The sequence below is a fragment of the Emys orbicularis genome, chromosome 7, assembly GCF_028017835.1.
Source record: "Emys orbicularis isolate rEmyOrb1 chromosome 7, rEmyOrb1.hap1, whole genome shotgun sequence".
NCBI classification, from domain to species: domain Eukaryota; kingdom Metazoa; phylum Chordata; order Testudines; family Emydidae; genus Emys; species Emys orbicularis.
The window spans coordinates 113,996,355-114,017,850 of record NC_088689.1 but is presented as its reverse complement, the minus strand read 5'-3'; the positions used below and the strand labels follow the sequence as shown (position 1 = coordinate 114,017,850).

Below are 21,496 nucleotides of genomic sequence, written 5' to 3'. Positions count from 1 at the left end.
GGTGCTCGGCGGGGGGGCGGGCTCCGGCGGCGCAGCGCTCGGCGGGGGGGACGGCGCGGGGCGCGGCGCTCGGCGGGGGGGACGGCGCGGGGCGCGGCGCTCGGCGGGGGGGTTCCGGCAGCGCGGCGCTTGGCGGGGGGGGCGGCGCGGGGCGCGGCGCTCGGGGGGGGGGCGTTCCGGCGGCACAGCGCTCGGCGGGGGGAGCTCGGGGGGCGGCGCTTTTTTTTGCTGCTTGGGGCAGCAAAAAAGTTAGAGCCGGCCCTGGCACTGTGTGACCTGCATAAATCGTTACTGCACCGATAAAGAGACACCCATCACCCTCTGTGATCATGCTGGGAGTGAAGATCTTTAGATCTGCTGTCCAGTGAAAGTTGGAAAGGAAGGAGTTGCTCAGTTTATTAAAGAGAATAAATAATTCCAGCTGCGCTGTGCTGCCCGATGGTGTGTTTCTTAGCTGAACTTATGACCTATCTGTGAATCACATGACTGAACAGCAGCACTTTGCTGGGTAGTCCTCTGTATACACTTTATTCTCATTTCCAAAGACATAGAAGGAATAGACTTTTCCTCTCCATTCATATTCCACCTTGGTGAGTGGAATCAGCTCAATGGTTTGTTTCTGGAAAAGACAAAGGAAATATATGATTATATCTGATAATAATCTTAAGGGCAGAGTTTGGGAGTCAGATCCTGCTGCCCCGGCTTCTGTTGAGGTGTACCTTACTCACAAATAGCCCCTTTCACTTCCCGGGTAAAACGCTACTCAGCATGAGCAAGTGGATCACAACCGGGCTCTTCTTTGGTTTAAGGAGCCTGATCCAAAGCCCATAGAAGATCTTAGGAACCGGCGCTGGTCCAAGGATCAGTGGTTGAGAAACACTGGTGTAGCCTATCTGTGCTTAGTGTTTCACTCATCTCAGAATTCCTATGGTGACGATGAATCCTTGGAACGGTTTCAGTTCCTTTCCCAAGTATCCTTTGACCTTTCTTGCACACCAGGATATTTAGAAGTAGTGGACTTCATTGTACAGGTTTACACCACTTAAATTATTCCATCCCCAAGTGGCTGTAAAACAAGCTTCTTCAAACTTACTGTCCCCCCATCTAACTCTCCTTTTATAAAAAAATCTTGGGGACTGACTATGTCGTTTACATTGATTTTACATGATGGATCTTCATTTGATTTTGATAGATTTACTCCCAGTGAAAGTCAGATTAAAATTGTGCAACAGAGATCTGGTAAACACGTGACAAGATGCAACCTCCCGGGCAGATGGTAAATTAGTAGCAACTTGCGCTCGAATAGGTGCTGCAGGGAGGTGCAGTAAAACAGCTCCAGGAACAGGAAGGGAAAGCCTGGCTGGCTGAAGGCTGATCTCTGAATGTGGGGCTGTAGATCTAAGTTAAGATTCCTCGAACCGGGAGAATATTTTGCATATTGATGTTTTTGGAGTGTTTTTTATTTCCTGTGATTACAGTGCACAGTTCTCCTTGAGTAAAGGGAACTGACTGGCTGACCTTGTGTGATTTTGCTGTGTTGTTTCACCAGTTTACAACTGTAAATTACATATTCTGGAGATTAGCAGTAGAAGGATAGTATTCTCCCCCAGTTGCCTCCCATTTATTAGGGCAATGAGTTCACATTTGTTTGGTGCATCTTACCTACCTGTCTCAATATATGACTATTGGAGGCAAACTGCATTTGGTGTTGTGCAATGCATGATTCTGAACCCCTATCAATGGTTGGCTCGGGGAAATTCACTATAGGATACACCTGTGAAAATAAAGACAGAGTTATGAAGGACATATTTATACACCCTCCAAAATGCAGTTTTATCATGTTAAGGATAATTAGTAAAGAACTGTAGTCCCTTGGGTATATTTTAATTTTATCCCATTGTACAGACCGCACGTACAATGCCGACGCCCTCCTAAGCATGAATTTAACAGGCAGCTGGCAAAATGTCAGTGCTTCAAGGGATAAATCAGTTTTAATCTAATTTTAAATACAGATCCTGGACTATCCTTCAGCACCTCACATCCCCAGCACAAAGCAGACCTGCAGTTGGCTAAATCAGCACAGGAGGATGACTGCAGGATAGTGAGAGTCTCAGATGGCACAATAACCACTCTGGAGAACTCCTTTCCCTGTCTTGTGCTGTGACAAAAAAGGGCCCGAGATGCAAAGTCCCTCTATAGATGCAAACTTTCCCCAAATTCCTAGTAGTTCAGATCCAGGGTTCTGGTTCAGGCCTGTCTCTCTTATTGCTCATCCACAAGTATTGATAGCTATCACCAGTGTTTAACTGGACTGTAGCATGTTGCCCATGTTGTAACATGATGATATAGCAATGGCTGCTACTGTGTTGTTCTGTCATTGGAAAATTGCTGTCACATTTTTTACTAATATGCAGTGAAACCCTCCTATAGAAATTATACATTTAGCATAAAATGTATGGCTATTAATTTTACTTCTTTGTCCCTTTAAAATTACTTGGTACTTAGAGAGCTAGTTCATAAACATGGCAGTGTGCTCTGCAGTTTCAGTGGATTCCAGATAAAAGAATTTTAACACAATAGCGTCATTATTTACCACTTGATGTTCATCACTAAATATTTCCTTCCCAGTGACTTCCTGCAGGTGATAAATAGGAAACCCAAAATTCTTGTCAACAACATATTCAGCCACGCTGTTCTTCCTGTTGGGAAAATGGGGGGAGCATGTTGGTTTCTATTTCTCTTCTTTAAAAGTTAGGATTGCTATGATTAGCTCTATACAACAAAACCCCATAGTGTTCAACATGTTTTACAATCCCTGGGACAAAATCATGCCTTGGGAAGCACACAGGATTATGGCGGAAAAGCCACAGCTGGGAGGGGAACCAGCAGGGGTAACTTTTGTGCCCTGCTCTTATCTCCCACAAAATCTGTCAAGTTCAAGCCTTTGTAGCTAGAGGGCATTCTGGGCTGGGCTTTAGTTATGTGCTTCACATGTTTTAGCTCATATGTCTCAGATCCTACCACCCCCTGCAGGTTATTGCTTTCCTTGGCCTGAATAAACTATGTGAGAAGAGATTTCCAGGGCCGCAGCCAGTCCCAGGTCTACCTTAATTCTGCCCTTGCGTTCATTAATGTGTGCCACAGTGCAAGCTACAAACAATGAGGGCTTCCATTTGGCCTAAGATATATACAGATGGTTTCTTCCATGACTGAAATTCAACCACTTGTGGGGTATGAGAGGCACGCTTCAAACAAGGCACAGCAACATTAAACAGATCAGAATTTAAAGGGAAGATGATGGGTCTGACTCTCATTTACACAAACGTTCCTTTACACCTTAGGGGCAGTGTCAAGGCCCCTAAGGTGTAAAGGCCCCTTCTTTAAGGTCCCTTCATCTTGGTAGAGCAAGGTAAAGGGATCAGAATGTAAACAAGAATCAGGCCCACTACAAGAAAATGTTAGTGAGGTGAAATGTAGTTTACTCAGAATTCTGTCTGGGCATTGAGCTAAGGTGCTCTAGCTAACCATACCGAGGGCGTTTTAATAGGCACTAATGCTCGGGTTTTCTATTTAATCCAAAAGTTCTAGTAATCTAGTTGAACACTCCAGGTCTCTGAATATTTGTGTGCCAGATGCATTCAGCATGGACTGTGATAATGTTATTTCTCATACTGCTTAACTAAAATTAGATAATCAAGTGACTTCTGAAACTTACAAAATTATACGTCCAAGAGAGGAAAGCTGGATTTCAATGCCACTCTTTCTTTCAAATCTACATGTAAAATATCAATTTCTAAGGATTTTAACACTTCTCTTAAATGACATCGCCATCACCAGGAGCACTGATCTCATGTTTGAGCCATATACTTTAAAATGTTGGGCCACATAACTGGCAGGTGTAAATCAGCCTGGTTCCATTGAAGTCAGTACTCCAAACCATGGCACAGCATTTAACAGGAATGACCTCAGCGGATCTACCCTCATTTACAACAGTTGAGGATCTGTCTCAGTAACATCAGCATGCTTGAGAATGGCCAACAACTGTATAGACCCTCCTGTCTAACAACAAACCCCTGTGTTCATTGATTTCAACTTACCAAGTGATTGTAAGTTCAGAATGATATAGCAAGAGGCCTTTTCCAGAGCAACGGATGCATTTCTGCCAACCGCCACCATGACAGTCTGAGCAACTATGGAAGAAATACGACATTTACGCACTCGCTTTACACACACAAGCCTCCTTTATAGCACTCTCATTTTCATCCAGAAAAGTGGATCGGGTCAGTGGGCCGTCTGATGTCAATGGGTTCATTAATCGGACATCACCAGTCTGCATGTGTGTGTTCTAATGTGACACCAAGGAGTGGGAAAAACCGTTATCTGACTTGACTTTTTAAATTGTAAGGTTTTCAGCACAGGGATCTTCTCTTACGATGTGTTTCTACAGTACGAGTGAGGCACAATGGGTCTCCAGATCTCGGTGGGGTCCCCTGGGTGCTAAAATGATATAATAAATGAATAACAACCTGAAGAAAGTGGGTATAGAATCCATTTTACACCCACTTTGTATTCATTTTCCACTAGTTTAAATGATGCAAGGTAGTGAAGGACGAGGCCCACTGCCTCTCTGTGTCTTATTAACCCCATTTTATGTTGGAGAGACTAACACCTACAGCACCTTACAGGAGGCTTAGTAAATGTTTGCAAATTGCTTTGCAAGCTTTGAATGTAAGGTGCAAATGTTTGTTATTATAAATGGAAAGATTCCCATTGACTCCAGTGGGCACTGAATTGGATCTGTAGTTTGGTTAAGTTCTTATTCAGCTGGCACCAATTCACCCATTCCCCATATTCAAAGAGCATGGAGGAAATTATATCCTAATAAAGAGCCATCTGGTCAACGAAAGCTGTTAAAGAAATACAAATTGCCATCTGGTATTTTAGCATTTTCTTACCGTCTCTTTCCTGAACCTGAGCAAAATAAACAACTCTGATTGGATGTGTCTTGCCAGCCAGTCCCATTACAAGCCGTACATCTTCTCTACATTTAAAAGGGCGAAAAGAAAAAGATATTTTTTCTCTGACAAGAATTTGATCTTCTCACTTTTCATTTTGTCAGGTCCACATTCTCAACAACAAAAGTACATACACGTATCTGGAGCTCAGAACGGGGTAACCTAAGTGGACCTATTTCATCCCATGCACCATGTGGCAAGGGCACCTACGATGAAATTCATCCCTGTGCAAAGAACCCATACAAGGTCCGTGCGCCACGCTAGTCCCACTCAAATCCTAGTTTTGAGGATTTAAATGGAATGAAAGTAATGCATAGGCCTCATGCTGGATTTCTATACAGGGATGAATTTATCCCTTAATGCAGACTATTCCAGTAAGGATTCCGTATCCAGCAGAGTATTTAATTGCAGACAACTTAATACTGCTGCCTATGTAAGTGACATCACTCCATTAATATTACTGTTAAAATGAGGTAGGCACATCCTTGGATCCATTCTATAGTCTGTACGAGCTGATATTTTAGCAAAAAACTTTTCATAACACATTTTCCGTGTCTGAAGATGGCAGTAGAGTCTGTTCAGTTTCAAATTTTGCAATGCTCACCTGAACATAATTGAGTAGCACCTGCAGATTCCAGAATTAGGACTACAAATTAAAGGCAAGAGATTCCAGCAATACCTGTTCTTCCTTCCTTGTTATCGATAAAGGTTTGTTAGTCTCTAAGGTGCCACAAGGACTCCTCGTTTTTTGGTTTTTTTTAGTGCTCATGCAGTTATCTAGTCTCGCTGATACTCATAAAAGTAGCCCTTACCACCTACAGGACCTGTTTTTCTCCTATAATTTGCATCCTCTGGAGATTCAAGTCCTTTGTCTACAGGTACTGCATGCATAGAAGCACTGCCATATTACTAACATTGACTGACCTATGAGAGTGAGCAGTTACCGAGTCACCATTCTTAAGCAGTCCTTTAGCCTCTTTGATGAAACTGCCAGGCAGGATGAGAGTTGGTGCTAGATCAGATGTGAACAGCCATCGTATCACAATGAATTCTGATTACTAATGAACTGGGCCAGAACAAACTGATGAAAAGCTCAGCATCCTATTACCTGTTCCCTGAGTCATCCAACCAGCTCCTCCGATAAAAACCCTGCATGTTTCTGACAGTGACAATGGTTTAGCTATTGGAGAAGGGTAATTCTCTGCCAACAACTGCTGTGACAGCTATATACCACAGAACGGAAGTTCTATTCAATTTTTTTACCAATTTCTCATCCTAAATTTGTATAGCAGAGCCTGGGAAAACTTTTGAGGGGACTTGTGCTAAACGATTAATATTGACATCTATAGTGGCTACAGATGGGCAGCCCTTCTTTTTGTGGTTGGTTAAATACTGAGATGATATTTACAAAGGAAGCACCTCAGTTGAGGATCTCTTTATTAACTGCTACCAAAATCTCAGCATCATTAATGATCTGGATGATGGGATAGATTGCATCCTCAGCAAGTTCACAGATGACACTAAGCTGCGGGGAGAGGTAGATACACTGGAGAGTAGAGATAGAGTCCAAAGTGATCTAGACAAATTGGAGGATTGGGCCAAAAGAAATCTGATGAAGTTCAACAAGGACAAGTGCAGAGTCCTGCAATTAGGATGGAAGAATCCCATGCACTGCTACCGGCTGAGGATTGACTAAGCGGCAGTTTTGCAGAAAAGGACCTAAGGATTACAGTGGGCGAGAAGATGGATATGAAACAACAGTGTGCCCTTGTTGCCAAGAAGGCTAACAGCATATTGGGCTGCATTGATAGGAACATTGCCAGCAGATCGAGGGAAGTGATTATTCCCCTTTATTCAGCACTGGTGATGGCACATTTGGAGTATTGCGTCCAGTTTTGGGCCCCCCACTACAGAAAGGATGTGGACAAACTGTAGAGAGTCCAGCGGAAGACAAAATGATTAGGGGGCTGGGGCACATGACTTATGAGGAGAGGCTGAGACTAGGGCTTATTTAGTCTGCAGAAGAGAAGAGTGAGGGGGGATTTGATAGCAGCCTTCAACTAACTGAAGGGAGGTTCCAAAGAGGATGGAGCTAGGCTGTTCTCAGAGGTGGCAGGTGACAGAACAAGGAGCAATGGTCTCAAGTTGCAGTAGGGGAGGTCTAGGTTGGATATTTGGAAAATCTATTTCACTAGGAGGGTGGCGAAGCACTGGAATGGGTTGCCTAGAGAGGTGGTGGAATCTCCATCCTTAGAGGTTTTAAGGCCTGGCTTGACAAAGCCCTGGCTGGGATGATTTAGTTGGGGTTGGTCCTGCTTAGAGCAGGGGGTTGGACTAGACCTCCTGAGGTCTCTTCCAACCCTACTCTTCTATGATTCTGTGATTCTATCATAGTAGTGTACAGGCATAAGGACGCCTTCTAATGTCATCTTATTCTCTACTCTAGTCACTCACCAACTGTGATATTTGCATTTCTGTTTCCCCCTTTCGTTATATCTGGGCAGACAAAACACAGTGAAACTAGTATAAGAAGCCACTCTTAGCAGTTAACCTTCTGTCTTGAAACTTTCTTAAATATTCTGGGTACAAATCTGCTCCAACTTGATTAGGATGTCATTTCTGTTAAGCCTCCCAATTTCTGTCATTCCCTTCACTCTTCACTTAAAACAGGTTAGATTAAATCACTCCTTTATTAAGGGAAAGCCCTAGATTCAAAGAGAGGTCAGACTCGTTTGTCAATATAAATTGGGATCAAGTTTTTCTCAAATAACAAAGGGCCATGGTCAACTCCCACTGATAGAAAGATTCCCAGTGACATCAATGATCTTTGGATCAGGCCCGTAACCTTCCATTCTTTAGCTGTCACACAACCATTTACATCTCCTTCCTGACTTTGTCATTTCTCTTTGAGAGATTTGTCAAAGACTGGGAACAGCTGCCCCTTTTTTGAAAGCTGAAGACATATGTTCCCTCAGTATTTATTAAAGACCTAACTTTATCTATTCCATCTATTTGGAAGAAAGAATGTGAATTGAATGTCCAACAGACACATAGGTGGGACCAGTTCCTACTAGTGACTATTGTTCTCAGATGACTTGTTGTAATTTGCTTGTCAAAAGCTCAGAAAGAGAAAAGTTTGGGCCAAGTGGTTTTTATATACTTTTCCAAGTATTTTTGAAGGGAAATTTAAGTGTTTTCTTCCTTCCCTGTAGAATTGTACTGCACAGGAAATGGTGACACGTGAAAGAGAACTTGCCATAATTGCATTATAACATACCTTTCCAGATCCAATACACAAGTGGCACTGATTCTTACCACGTCCTTGGCAATTAGGACAATCCTGAAAGCAAAGCAAAAAAGGTATAAGTAACAGAGCAGTGGGTTGAAAGAGAAATACAGCAGCGTGAGGCTTCTGGCATTACAGCCCAAGGGCAATTACTTTTAACCCCAAGGGGTCATCATTCTCACCTAAACCTCATCCTCTCTCTCTATTACACCTGTAGGTAAGGGGAGCCTTGCTTGAAACCCATTGGCAAAGAAACCTAAAATTACTAGTGCAGACAGGGATTCCATTGTGAAATTAAATGATCATATCACGAGGAGCAGAAAGTATAAAAAGACTGTCATCCCTACACTGAAATACATGCTCAAAGGTCTTCTGTCCCCTTCCTAGTGGAAACATCAGGAAGCAGGATATATATTTTCTTACCTAGGTTACTGAGTTCATACACAAAACCAGTTGGGTTGGCTTTTCTGTCTGGTTTTGTTTGTTTTACTCCAGAAATAGCCTTGCTTTGTTTTGCTGGGTGGATACAAATCCTTTTTTATGGCAGCCTGCCCACTTGAAATGCACACTTCAGACTATCTGGAGCAGTAAAATCAACTCCTTGCCAAAAACAAGGACTAATCCTTTATCTAAAGCTATTAAAAAGAATATCTCATTATTTAAAGCAACAAAAAGAATGCTACCCTGCCAGAAACCTGAGTTATCTTTTCTTATCCTAAATCAGGAGGGGAAGAAGCAATAAATATAATTATACCCCAGAAGAGCTATTGCAATTAGTAAAAATAATTGTGTCAAAATAGGTATATGTGCTAGATATTTAACCAAAACTATAGAACTGAAATATGATGGCACAGTGATTTTAAAATTAATATGTAATCTGCATTTAGGATAACATGATGCCTTGGGACCAGGATCCTGCTCCACTGAAGCCAATGGGAGTTTTGCCATTGCTTTCAATGAGAGTAGGATCAAACTCTTGAAGAAGAGCAGACTTTGAGTTACATGCTGCCGGATTTAAGATTAGAAATATTTTCGATTAGCGTAGGTACTAAGGCACTGAAGTGGGACTTAAAAAACCTGGGCTCAGTCCTGGCTCTGCCACAGACTTCCTGTGGGATCTTAAGCAAAATACTTAACCTCTTTTTGTGCCTTGGTTGCCCTCTGTACAATGGGATAATAATATTTTCCTTCTCCCACCTTTTGTCTGTCTTGTCTAGTTAGATTGTCAGCTCTTTGGGGACAGGACAGTCGCTTAGCACAATAGGGACCTGATTTCACCTGATTTCACTCCTGTCACCCAATTAATGATCCTTTAAAAGTCGGAATGTTTGTGGGGGTTTTACCTGTACTGAATATGTGTGCGGCACTGGAATGTGCATTTCACAATCCGTAAACAGAGGAGGTGCATCCACTACTATTGACCACGGGGCAGGTGCTGGTGCAACATCAGAAGAGTCCACAAATTCACCTAGAGCAAAGGACTAAAGATCAGTCAGAAAAGACAGTGGTGTATTAGGGAGGCTAGCATGGAATGGACAAAAACATCACCAGGCACCTCCTTTCACACGTGCGCTTCAGTGCTAGTGGAAGGTGCCAGGTTGATGGCAGTGGAGGAAATTGAGGGAGCTGCTTATTCACAAAACAAATACAATTTAGACAGTGGCAGTTCAGATCTTATCCATTACAACCCCACCTTCCTAGGGGTGAGAGGTGCCAATTAGTACTGACTGGTGTCATGGTTCCTCTGATGCCAGCCTCTGTTTACTGGGTGGAGACCAAGAAAGACTACTGAATCCATCAGCTGGGAAGGACTTTAGGTCTCTGCTAATCTGTGCTACACTCAAGTCCAAAACACACCAGAGTCACTGCACCCCAAAGTATCAGAGGGGTAGCCGTGTTAGTCTGGATCTGTAAAAAGCAACAAAGTGTCCTGTGGCACCTTATGGACTAACAGACATATTGGAGCATAAGCTTTCGTGGGTGAATACCTACTTCGTCAGATGAATGCACACTGGAGGGAACCACCGGAGGAGTTGTGCCTTAGAAGGCATAAACCCTCCCTCAGGTCTCCAGTGCTCAGAAGGAACATGGAAGCTGTGCCCTCTTTAAACATGTTGCCGCCTCTTTCCTTCTCCTCCAGTAGCTTGTTCTCTAAGGCTGGAGCGGTGCCTGGCTTCATCCCATTTGGAATCATTTTCCTACAATTGTCGCTTGCCCTTTCGCAAGGGGATGGAGGGAAGCTCCTTGAACTTACCCCTCCCAAGCCAACCCTTTACAGAGGCCAATCTGTTTTAATTAGATGAGAAAATGTACCCAAGAAAGCTTATATTTGTAACCATATAAGGTTGTATAACCTCAGTGTATTCAATTCTCTTCTCTTTCCCTTTGTACACCCATACCCCTGGTCTCTAGACAGTCCCCCCCCCCCCCTTCTCTCTGAAGGCAGGAGATGTTACGATCCATTTTACTCTGAGGTCAAAGTAAACCGGCCTCACTGTGCTTGAGCTAGTGTGGAAGTTAATTGTATATCAGGAACTATGACTCCAATGAGCAACTTCTGGTATGTTAACAAACCTGCATCTGTCAGTGGAAATTGAAGCAAAGGAACATGCTGTTTCCTGAACTGGACTTTTTTTTAATTATAAAAGACAATTACAGTACACGGTGGGAAAGGTTCTAAATGAATCTATTGCCCCGGCTTAAATTTAGTTTGTGTGAATAACCCTGGGGCCTGATCCACAGCCCACTGAAGTCAATGTAAATACTCCCATTCATTTACTGGGCTTTGGATCAGGCCCAGAGCAAACCAGCTTAGAAGAACGAAAAATATTAGTGGCCACATACAATGGACTGCCAGGAAGTTAGCTTTCACTTAGCTGGCCCCCATGATAACATTCACCTTCCACTTCCAATTTTCCTCACTTTTTCCTCCCCTCTTCACCTTCCACTCTCCTCCATCTCTCTTCTTCCACTCTTGTCTTCTCCTACCTCTGTTTCTTCCCCACTTCCTCTCCCTCTTTCTCCTCTCTGTACTTTTCCTTTCCTCTCTTCCCACCCTTCACCTGGCATGTTTATCTGATCTTCCTTCCCCATCGTCTACCTCTTCGCTTCTCTGTCCCTAAAACATTACATGAACAGAAATATTTTCCAATGGTTTTTCATTTAGGGAGAACCGGATGGAGGTGGGGATTGGACTAAAATGCCAGAATGGGATGCCAAACACATCATCACTGAGTTACTGCAGGAGCACTAGTCTAAGCAGACTCGCCTTGTTTCACTGTCCAAAAGCCAAAGAGAAAACAAATGTCACAAAAGGTGACAGGCAAAGAAAGTTTGAAAAATAAATTATAGTGTTTAAATCTTTTGGTCTCCACCAATTTGGGCTGGATTTAAACTTGCCACCTAAACAGGTGAAAGGCTTAGTTATCAATCCGGTTCTCCATGCCTCTGAAATCAGGCCCTAGGAGATCTCAAGTTGGATTCCAAAATTGAGGCATTCAGAATCAGTAGCCATTTTTGAAAATATTGCCCCTTATGATTCTGCTAGTCTCTGTGCAGTTAAGGAGCATGTGGTCACTCGTTAAATCCATAAGTCTACTGAGATAGTCATTCCCTGCCACAGTACATTCTACAGTGTTCACTCTCTGCTAAGTAAGAGCGCTGATTTGCTTACCATTATAAGGCTCGCTGATCGGGAATGTTTCTCTGGTTTCAGTGAAGGTTTGCAGACGATACTGATAAGACCAAACAAAAGTCAACTTTAATGTAAAGCTGCTTCTTATTTTCTGCTAGGAGGTGAAGCAATTCTGGGCTTAATCCTGCTCCCATTAAAACCAATGGCACAACCTTTATTGACTTCAAGGAGAGTAGAATTGGTTCCTGCGCTAGGGTAATAAGAGCTGTTCTGATTTCAAAAGTAAGAGCTAGACAGAGCAATAAAATAGTTAAATTAATAAATGATGTCATTCTCCATGCTATTACTCCACAGTGCAGAGTCTGGCTGAGACATAAGTAGTCTTGATATCACAGAGACATGCTAGCATAAGGCTGGGTGGGCGTGACCTGTGCTACAATGCTAAAAGTCATTGGTGAAACTTGGTGAAGATGCACACTGGGGGTGTCATTACACTAGCATAAGTCACTTCAGTATTTGTTTTCTTTGCTGCTGCCTAACCACATACTGAGGGCAACACTCATGTCTTCCAGTCCACAGTGGAGAAATCTATGAGATCGAGAACTTTTCTGACCAATTTTACATTTAGGGAAAAATTCTCTTCTCTGGGATGTACTTTAGATTCTCTCTCTCTCTCTCACACACACACACACACACACACACACACACACACACACACACACACAGCCTCCCTAGTATAACCAGAGAAAGCACCACATTTTGGAGCAAAGAAAAATGTAACGGGCCTATCTTAGCTGAAAATGGCCAATTTTAGTGTGTGTGTGTGTGTGTGTGTGTGTGTCCCCGGAGGGGGGGATTATGAAATGGGACCACTTTCAAATTGGTAACATGACAAAAGCTGATTTTTTGAGATTTCAGATTTCATTGCAAATATCTTGCCCACCTTCCCGTAACAGAGGGGGAATCGATCTAAGTTACGCAACTTCAGCTACGTGAATAACGTAGCTGAATTCGATGTACTTAGATCGACTTACCGAGGTGTCTTCACCGCGGTGAGTCGACTGCTGCCGCTCCCCCGTCGACTCTGCCTGCACCTCTTGTGGTGCTGGAGTACAGGAGTCGACGGGAGAGCGCTCGGGGGTCGATTTATCGCGTCATACCCTGAAACCGTAGATCATTGCAGTTGGTATAGGAATAAGCCTATCAACTAAGTCTGCCATGCAATGCTAAATTTGGTCAGCTCTTTTCAATACTATATGTACTTACTCTGAATGTGTTGAGCGGAGTCAGGTTCTGGACCACCATACGTTTTGCAGGGGCAATCCGATAGCAGCACTTATTGGCTGTGTACTGTACTAAGGCTTCTCTGGCTACATGCTCAGAAATAGACAGAATGCTGGAAAATAAAAGAAAAAATGTTTTGGTAAAAACTGGACAATCCACTTTACTTCCTGAGATTGAGGAAGAAACTTCTTTATACAGTGAGGAAAAAATGTAAAACCATCAGCCACCATTTTCTTAAGTGGCTAGCAATATGGCATGTTTCACTTTTAGGTACCTTGCTAAAGACTCATTTGGAAAGGGTCTGATTTCTGAGGGTGCTGAGCCCCTCTGAAAAATCAAGTTGCTTTAAAATATCTTGTTGAGCACGCAAAATTTGGGGTGCGCTAACTCACAAGTTACTTATGAAAATCATGCCCGTCATCCTAGATTACAGTTGTTTGTAAAGTCTGGACTAATTTGACGGTAGGTTGACATTTCTGATGGCAAATAAAGGTCAGGAAAGGTCCAGATCAAATCCCTGAATCCAAAAACTCCTGAACATTGGGGCCATAAAAAAATTCAGATCTGATCAGACTCAGAGCCAAATTCCCAAATGTTCAGAATCAGTGTTTGAATTCAATAGAGCATAGAGATCAGTTCAAGCTGTTACTCTAATGCAAGGTTTGGGCCCAGGATTCTGGTTCAGTGTCACCTCTTTTCTCTATGCTCTTTCTCTGGGCTAGATGGACTTTTGGTCTGACCCAGTATGGCCATTCTTATGTTCTAATGTTCTTTACCAAGGTAAGGTGAAAATGCATTGTTCTGTTTTAGAAGATGTTTCTCTTCATAATGCTGCTGTTTTAAAGCAATGTGCACAAGGCTGTAGGAAAAGACAGGCAAAGGACAATTCTATTAGCTGCTAGTCAAAGGTACTTAATGGGCTAAGCTCCCATTGACTTCAGTGGGATTAGAATCAGGTCCAAACTCAGATAACAGCAATCAGCATCCAAGCAATGTGATAGATAGTATCCAGCATTAACTTATCTAGCTAAATACATCAATAAAACATGGAAATTCAGGCTATGAATTTTACACTGTGATTCCACCATGTTCCATAGACAATAATGTAAATGTGAGTTCAAAAAGGGTTTGCGCTCCCACACTGGAAACAGCACCTAAAAGGCATCTTACCTCCACTCTGTCTGAGGTGGAATGGAATCATTGTGCTCTCCTTCGGGCACCTGATCAGCTGGGGGAGGTAAACCTTTGTTTCCTACAGTGAAATAACAGCAAGAAGAGTTGCTCGCATTTAGTAACTTGCATTGGCACAGTTCAATTTTCCGCTAGTTTGGAAAGATGCAGATGATGAGTTCAGAACTCTGCTTCTTATAATATAACTTGCTGGCTTTACTGTTACCTCATCCTCCTGTGTCTTTTATTAGTCTCATTTACCTGTAGTATTGTATCATAACCTAGATTTTTGGCTGTCTTTTTATTGTGTATCTCTTCAATAAAGACAATAAAGACCGGTTCCTTGATTACTTTAACACTATCTGCAATAGGTGGTTATTTAAAAGTGACAGACATTGCCCTGGACAAACAACCCTAATGCACATGTGGGAGACTGTACCAACCACAGTCTCCTGAATCTTCCCCTTCATCTTCAGTGGCACCATCCATCAGCTCCAAGGGGGGCGCAGAGGGTCGTTCATGGGGTGAGGAATAAGGAGCAGGGGCATCTGCAACACATGAATTTAAGAGAAGTGAATTCTGGTAGGGATCTAAAAGTACATACAGTAGACTGAAAGTGCTTTGCAAGGAAACAGCCGTTAACAATACAATAAAAACATCAAGAGGAGAGAACATATGAAGTCATTAATAGCAGTTTGAAGTAATGATGGGAAACCTTCAGCAGAAGGTTCCAAGACATGTGCTGTATTGATTAGACCTGGATTGGAAGTGATGTCTTCACAACAATAGTGTGATGTTTGCAGGTCAGTATACTACACGTTCCCAATCAGTTTGTCCTACCACTGTGGTACTTGTGGGTCACCAAGAACCATGTGTTTCTGCAAAATGATTAGTCCATATCTGAATTAGTTACCATTCCAGAATTGAATCTTTGGCTTCACTAGTCCTTCTATGGTGCATTAACCTTAGATCCCATAGACTGGGATACAAATGCCACAGAAGTAGATGGCCATGGTATTGTGATGATGCAGAAGATGTGGGTTAAGGGGCAGTCTCAAAATTTCTGACTTTTAGGTTAATGGAGATCAGCCATATTGCAAAAATAAGAGGATTGATCTTTGAATTACAAGATCTCCCCTTTCTGGACTATATAAAAACATATTATTCAAGCATTCCCTTCTAATCAGTCTATGAAGTGTTAGATGGTGGCCACAAGAATGTGCATTCTGGCACATTCTCGAGGGTGGGAATCTCAAGGCAGTGAATGGGATCAAGCAAAACGAGGCAAAAGGCAGCACTGGAGCTGTCTGTCCAGCTAATCTATCTCTCTAGTAGTCAAGGGAGGAAGGCAAAAATCTTTCATAGGAATCCACTCTGGCAGATCTGCCCAGCCAAAAGTGCTTAACAACCCAGAGAGTTTATAAAGTCAATTGCTAAACTAACCTATTTCAGTAGCAAACAAACCTGCTCATTGGATTCAGAGTAAATTGATTCAGAGAGAAAAGTCCAAAGAGAATAAAAAACAATCACTGTTAATTTGTTTCAGAAACATATCTGCCATGTTTCTGAGTACAAGAAGCAGACGCCAAGTTTGTTCTTCGAACTCAGGAAGATGTGGCAATGAGCAACACAGAATGCCACAGGACTCTTCCTTCTCTAATGGGAACTTTTGGGTTACTGCAGGTCAGAAACGTGAAAATATTGTTCTCAGAAATATGCAGGCAGTGTGCTGTATATTTGTACAGTTTGTACAGTATCTGCAACACATGCTTGGCATATTATTCATTTTGTTACCCTTTACTATTGGTCAGCTTTATGCTACATGGTTAGCCACAATGCTAGGGAAGGAAAGGCCATTTTGTCTTTAAGGAACATGACTGTGAACATCCAGATTTTATTCTTTGCAACAGGTTTGTTTTCCATGTGCCCTTGGGAAAACCCCTTAACTCCTCCATGCCTCAGTCTCTTCATCTGTAAAAATGGACAGAATTCTATTTACCTGCCCACATCCACATTAGTGTAAGATCATTGCAAAATCACCACACCATTTAGCACAGTTTAACAGCCTCTGCTCAAGATAGCTTCAGGACTGGACTAGTAGGAATGCTGCAAGCTCAGGACATAGGTGCACTGGCAGAGATGTGTGAGAGAAAGTTCCACAGCATCTGCCTTGTAACTTGCCTGCCTCCGTCTGGTGCTATTAGTCACTCACTTTCAGAAGCATTAAATTTACTCACAAACTTTAAGTTAACTAAGGGCCCTGTTTGCACTGGTTACAGCCCCATGAAACCTTCCTGACGTCAGTGGAGTTGTGCAGTGTGTAATTCAGTGCAGAATTTGGCCCAGAATAAGTAACTAAAATAAGAGAATGGAATGCATGAATTTTTGCTTGTCTCACTTACCTGGTGTGCTGCATATGTGACAGTGGTCTCCATCTTGCATCCTCTGCTGTATGGTGAAGACTCCTAACCTATTGTGACTCCAAATGAGTCAAGTCGACCGTGCTAGATAATATAACTAGGTCTGTTGTTTCTGTTGTTAGTATAACTGGATCTGTTGTTGCTCTTGTAAAACGTATTTTCACGTCGTCAAAGAATGGGTAAATATTTGAATATGACTCCACCTTCTTTGAAAGTGCAGCTCAGGCATGGTAAAGGACTGGGGACTTTTTAGAGGGGAACAAGCATAACCATGTGGAGTTTCACAATGTGAGCTGCAATCGTGATGATCAGCATGCCTGACTGCAAAAGAAAAGCACTGACCGTCATGTGCTTTATGTGTCTCTCAGAAGAGAGCCTCAAACCTTCCTTCAGGTACACAGCATTTATCATTCAGGGGAGACTCAAAGCCCTAAGTATTTGCAACATATTAGTGTCTTCATGTCCTATGAACTGTTATGCGCTTGGGTTATTCTTTTTCTGACATACCAGCATGATGTCATTAAGAATGCTTCCAAAGACACACACACAATCAAAACCTGGTCTATTTTAATTGTTACCGTTATTGCATAAGTTATTTGAAGCCCAACCTTGTTCTTATTGAAGTCAACAAGGTGGGACAATGGTCTTTTCTTTTGTTTTCCTCCTTTTTTAGACAGGTCAACAAACAAAACTAAGGATTGTGGGTTGTTTAGCTCCTGGCCAATCTTGCTTGAAAACAGCCTGCTCAGTAGTTTAGATCTTATCTCAGGTAAACAGCTGCTAATTTACAAATACCATTGTCCATACCTTGTGCAACAGAGGGAGAAAGGAGACATTCACTTCCATAATTCAGACGGCTTTCATTTCTGTTTGGAAGAATGCAAACAAAGAATATAATGAAACAAGCCCTCTGCTAGGAGAAGGGGGATGCACAGCAAGGTCATGATTCATTATGACGTAGGATTAGTGGTATTTATTACCCGCTCGCCCCTGGAGGCGGCCCCAACAGGACGAAAGTTGAGACACATTGGCAGCGCAATTTAGGAGAAACTCATCCTGCTATTGCCTGTGCTGTGCTGTGCTGTTGGGTGTGTTACTTTGAGTAGTGAGAATGTGGCAAAAAAAAATAAAAATAAAAAAAAAAAAAGCCCTGTGAATAGTCCATCGCATTTTTAAACCAATATGAATGTGTTTGCACCCCTTTTGCAAATACCTCCGGGAATTAGATTAGTGGTTGGCTGGACTGCTCATGGAAACCGAGTTGGGTTTTTACTTAATAAAAGAAGTAAACAGAAGCCAGCTTCACCTCCTTAAAATGTTTCTTAACTGTGATTACCATAGCAAGTGCTTGCATAATATTGAATTTTTTTTCTCCTGCTAGCAATCTCACTACAAAATAGTCATTAATCATTCATCAGAAGCCAGTTCTGTTTTCAAGCCCTTAATCGCTGGATTTTTCCATACTAACTTAACTGGTTGCCCACTACCCTGTACAATGAGTGGATGATTTCCAGCCTATTTGTGGGCCTTAAACCCCATCACTCCTGTACGCTTTGCTGGAAGTTGTGCAGGTCTATGTGAGCTGAGAATATGCTTCCTAAATTAAAATGCTTCTCTCCGATATTTTGGTTGGTGTCCTGGTTCTCACTTGGGCTGAATCATTTTATAGCGGCTGCGAGCAACTATTTTAAGTCTCTGCTTTGCACAGTTTTCTTGGGGAAGTTTTCTAAAACAGAGACTGAGGGCTAGGAGTGTTGTATGTGAAGGCCACGTCAGAACAAACTCATACCATCTGATGGATGAAAAATGAGTGATGGGGATCTGGATAGCAAAGGTGGTTTTTAATGATGTATGGGGCCTTTCACTAGTAATTCAAATGCAGTCTGGGCCACAAGTGACAGACATCAGTTGACTGTTGATGATCCATAATTGGTAAAGATGATTTTGGTGTCTTGCTTCAGTTCCAAGAGGTCAGATGTCCACATCATATAAAAAAATAATCACAATCAACGTGGCAAGGACTGAGTGGCAATGAAGAATGAACAACTCTCTTACACCTAGTGGTGGTCCCTCCAGGCTGGGGCTTAGGGGCACAGTGAGGATGTTTGCAGTGCCCGTGATCAAATTGTATCAGGTCGGAAGATAAATAAATGACTTTAGTGTCATCCGACTGGAACTTCTTTCAAAATGTGGCTGAGACACACTGTCCAGAGGTGGATCGTGAATTTCCCAGCATTTAAGTGTTTCATATCCAAAGTTTTGGTTTGGCTCTACTTCAGCCAAAAACCTTCAAACTGTATTGAGCTACAGTTCAAAAGGCACAATATACAGAGACGGGCAGGGTACACTAAGGCAACCTTTACAAAACACTAAGCTGTTTAGACATTTTGTTTTAATGCATGGTGCCCCTTTCTTCCTTTTGTAGACCACTCTACCACTGATGAGCTGATATTTTTAAATCTTGATTCCCAGGATGTAGAAACCTTTATCACCAGCCACCTAAGATTTCCCCTTTACTGTTTGTACTTAACAATGCAGGTATAATATGATGTATTAAACATATACTTGAATCTGTGTTGTAAATTTTAAAGAAACTTTGCTAGATGCTTGAAGCAGAACTTACAGACACTTTGTAAACCAAAGTCTATAATGTTGTCATAAGTAGCTTACCCTTGATAATTCTTCTTTATTTCTTAAGCATTTCTATAACAATCTCCATAAAAACCTCAACAAGGACACCCAAGGAAATCACATACCATAAAAAATAGCATAGCAAACTACTGATTTGAAAAAGGTCAAACCAGCGAACATGTCTGAGGTTTTTTATAGGCATTGGATAATTTGCTCTTGGTACCTGTTTAGAATCATGCCAGATGTCTGATTCTAAAAAGGAAATCCAAATAAGGTTAAAAATAAAAGGGGGAAGATTCCAAAATGGGCTGTAAAGGTAATACCATTGCTATGACTAACAGTCCTGGCAGGCCAAATTTTTATCTCATTTACACCCATGTGATCTCTGAGTCACTGCCCAGAAGTCAACGGAGTTAGAGATAACCGTGTGTTGTTAAACGAATGATGTGTGAATCTTAGAATGTTTATCTGAATCTCTGAAAATGCTGTGCAGGAATGTTCCTAGCATTTCTGGTACTTCCTGCTCCCAGCTGGACTAGAAACATTGCAAAAATAGCCTTTCATCACATCCCAGGCAGAAGCATGTAATACAGAGGGGTGCAGAGCTTAAAATAAGGGGGAAAAGAAGTTAACTGAAACTTTATTCTAGTTAGCTGCAAGAGAGCTCAGAGAGACAATTTAACCTGTTCTGAAAACAGACTCCCCCTCAACGTACATCATTGTCAAGGGAAACACTTGCAATGTTAGCCCAGATTATCAACTGGTGTAAATCAGCATAGGTTTCAATGGAGATACTTATTTGCACCAAGTGAGGATCTGGCCCATTGTGCTTCAAAGGATAAATGTACGCCTCCTGTTATTATTAGTACTGGAAGTTGCACATTTAAGTTAACATCCCAAGCAGAGCACTGTTCAATAGATGGAAGGGGAACAAGGATAGCCCTACTTTAAGAAGGGTTAAAATGTACCACATTGTCCAGTTCCAAGCTGCATTTTGCAAAAATAATTGAGAGTCTTCACATCATGCTTAAGCATCCTTTTGAAGGAAAAATACTGTGTTATTTTATAATAACTACTCTAAACACGGTAATAGCATTGTTACATGCAGTTTTTAGGTGTGTAACTGTACTGCAATCCTCAACTGTGAATTTCATTGTTTTGGTGAGTTTCATATAGGACTACATTTTCAAACTAGGGCAGATAGTTACAACGATAAAATGTGGGATTTTAAAGATCTATCCACTGCAACCACATCTGAAAATATGGTCATTCACCTTCGTTGAATATACGGTATTGCCCCTAGTCTTGGGAAAGCATCCATCATGCCTCACTCGGGAAGGATTTTATTTATCCTGAGCAGCAAAAACTAGGAGTTTTTGATGGAAACAAACTGCAACTGACTCAAATACATATCATGGGATGAAGACATCTTTACACAATATAAAAAAAGGCAACGCTGAGAATACTAACTGGCATTCACTAGAACTTTCCAGAGTTGGATAAAAAACTCCCTCTGACTTAGCAACAGCATAAACTGAAAGGAAACCGTTTCCTTTTATAAACATTACTGTTAACATTTAAAAACCAACTGAGACATTTCTACAAATTCTCCCCAAATTTTTACTTTTATTTGGGTTAAAAAAACAAAACAGTTTCATAGCTCTCTTAATCAGCAGCCTCCCTCTCTCTGCATTACTGTATTAAAATTCCATGCAGCGACTGTACGATTCCATGATTTTTCCAACAGCAGAATGTTTGTACCTCTCCTTCACAAAAATACATTCTTATTTCTTAAGCTCACCCGATCTGCAGCTCTTGCTCCATTGTTGTCGAAAGACACTGACTGCTGTTTGCTCAAGAAATGACACTTCCTGTGCTGGTGTTTAGCTCCCAAAAGGCCTCACAGTTGGAGGAAGTTGCAGTGTCTGTACTAATCTACAAGTCCAGGATCACACAAATTCCTGTAGGGTTTCAACATGCCATCCCCCTAGTTTTAATCAGCAAGAGCCAGCTATTTAAAAAATTGCTCTCTAAGGGCTTGATCCTGTGCCCAATG

At 42.0% G+C, this 21,496-nt stretch overlaps 1 protein-coding gene across 1 annotated transcript; it reads right to left on the bottom strand.

The window, feature by feature from the left end:
• Nucleotides 1-478: 478 nt before the first annotated feature.
• LOC135881881 (protein SSUH2 homolog) lies at nt 479-21,279 on the bottom strand. Its single transcript, XM_065408607.1, has 13 exons — nt 21,242-21,279; nt 17,617-17,675; nt 14,833-14,937; nt 14,390-14,471; nt 13,202-13,331; nt 11,975-12,035; nt 9,645-9,769; nt 8,293-8,355; nt 4,956-5,041; nt 4,098-4,190; nt 2,594-2,699; nt 1,667-1,774; nt 479-619 (listed from the first exon to the last, which is right to left on the bottom strand). The coding sequence occupies exons 1-13, from the start codon at nt 21,262-21,264 to the stop codon at nt 479-481; spliced, it is 1,182 nt and encodes a 393-aa protein (XP_065264679.1). The 5' UTR covers nt 21,265-21,279.
• Between the last annotated feature and the right edge of the window lie 217 nt (nt 21,280-21,496).

Bases quoted from the DNA above. Each gene is read 5' to 3' on its own strand.
- LOC135881881 (XM_065408607.1), bottom strand. From the start codon at position 21,264: ATGGAGCAAGAGCTGCAGATCGG. The intron at 14,938-17,616 runs GTATGGACAATG...CATGTGTTGCAG, and splicing joins TTCTCCCTCTGTTGCACAAG to ATGCCCCTGCTCCTTATTCC. The intron at 2,700-4,097 runs GTAAGTTGAAAT...TTTTCCCAACAG, and splicing joins TCTGAACTTACAATCACTTG to GAAGAACAGCGTGGCTGAAT.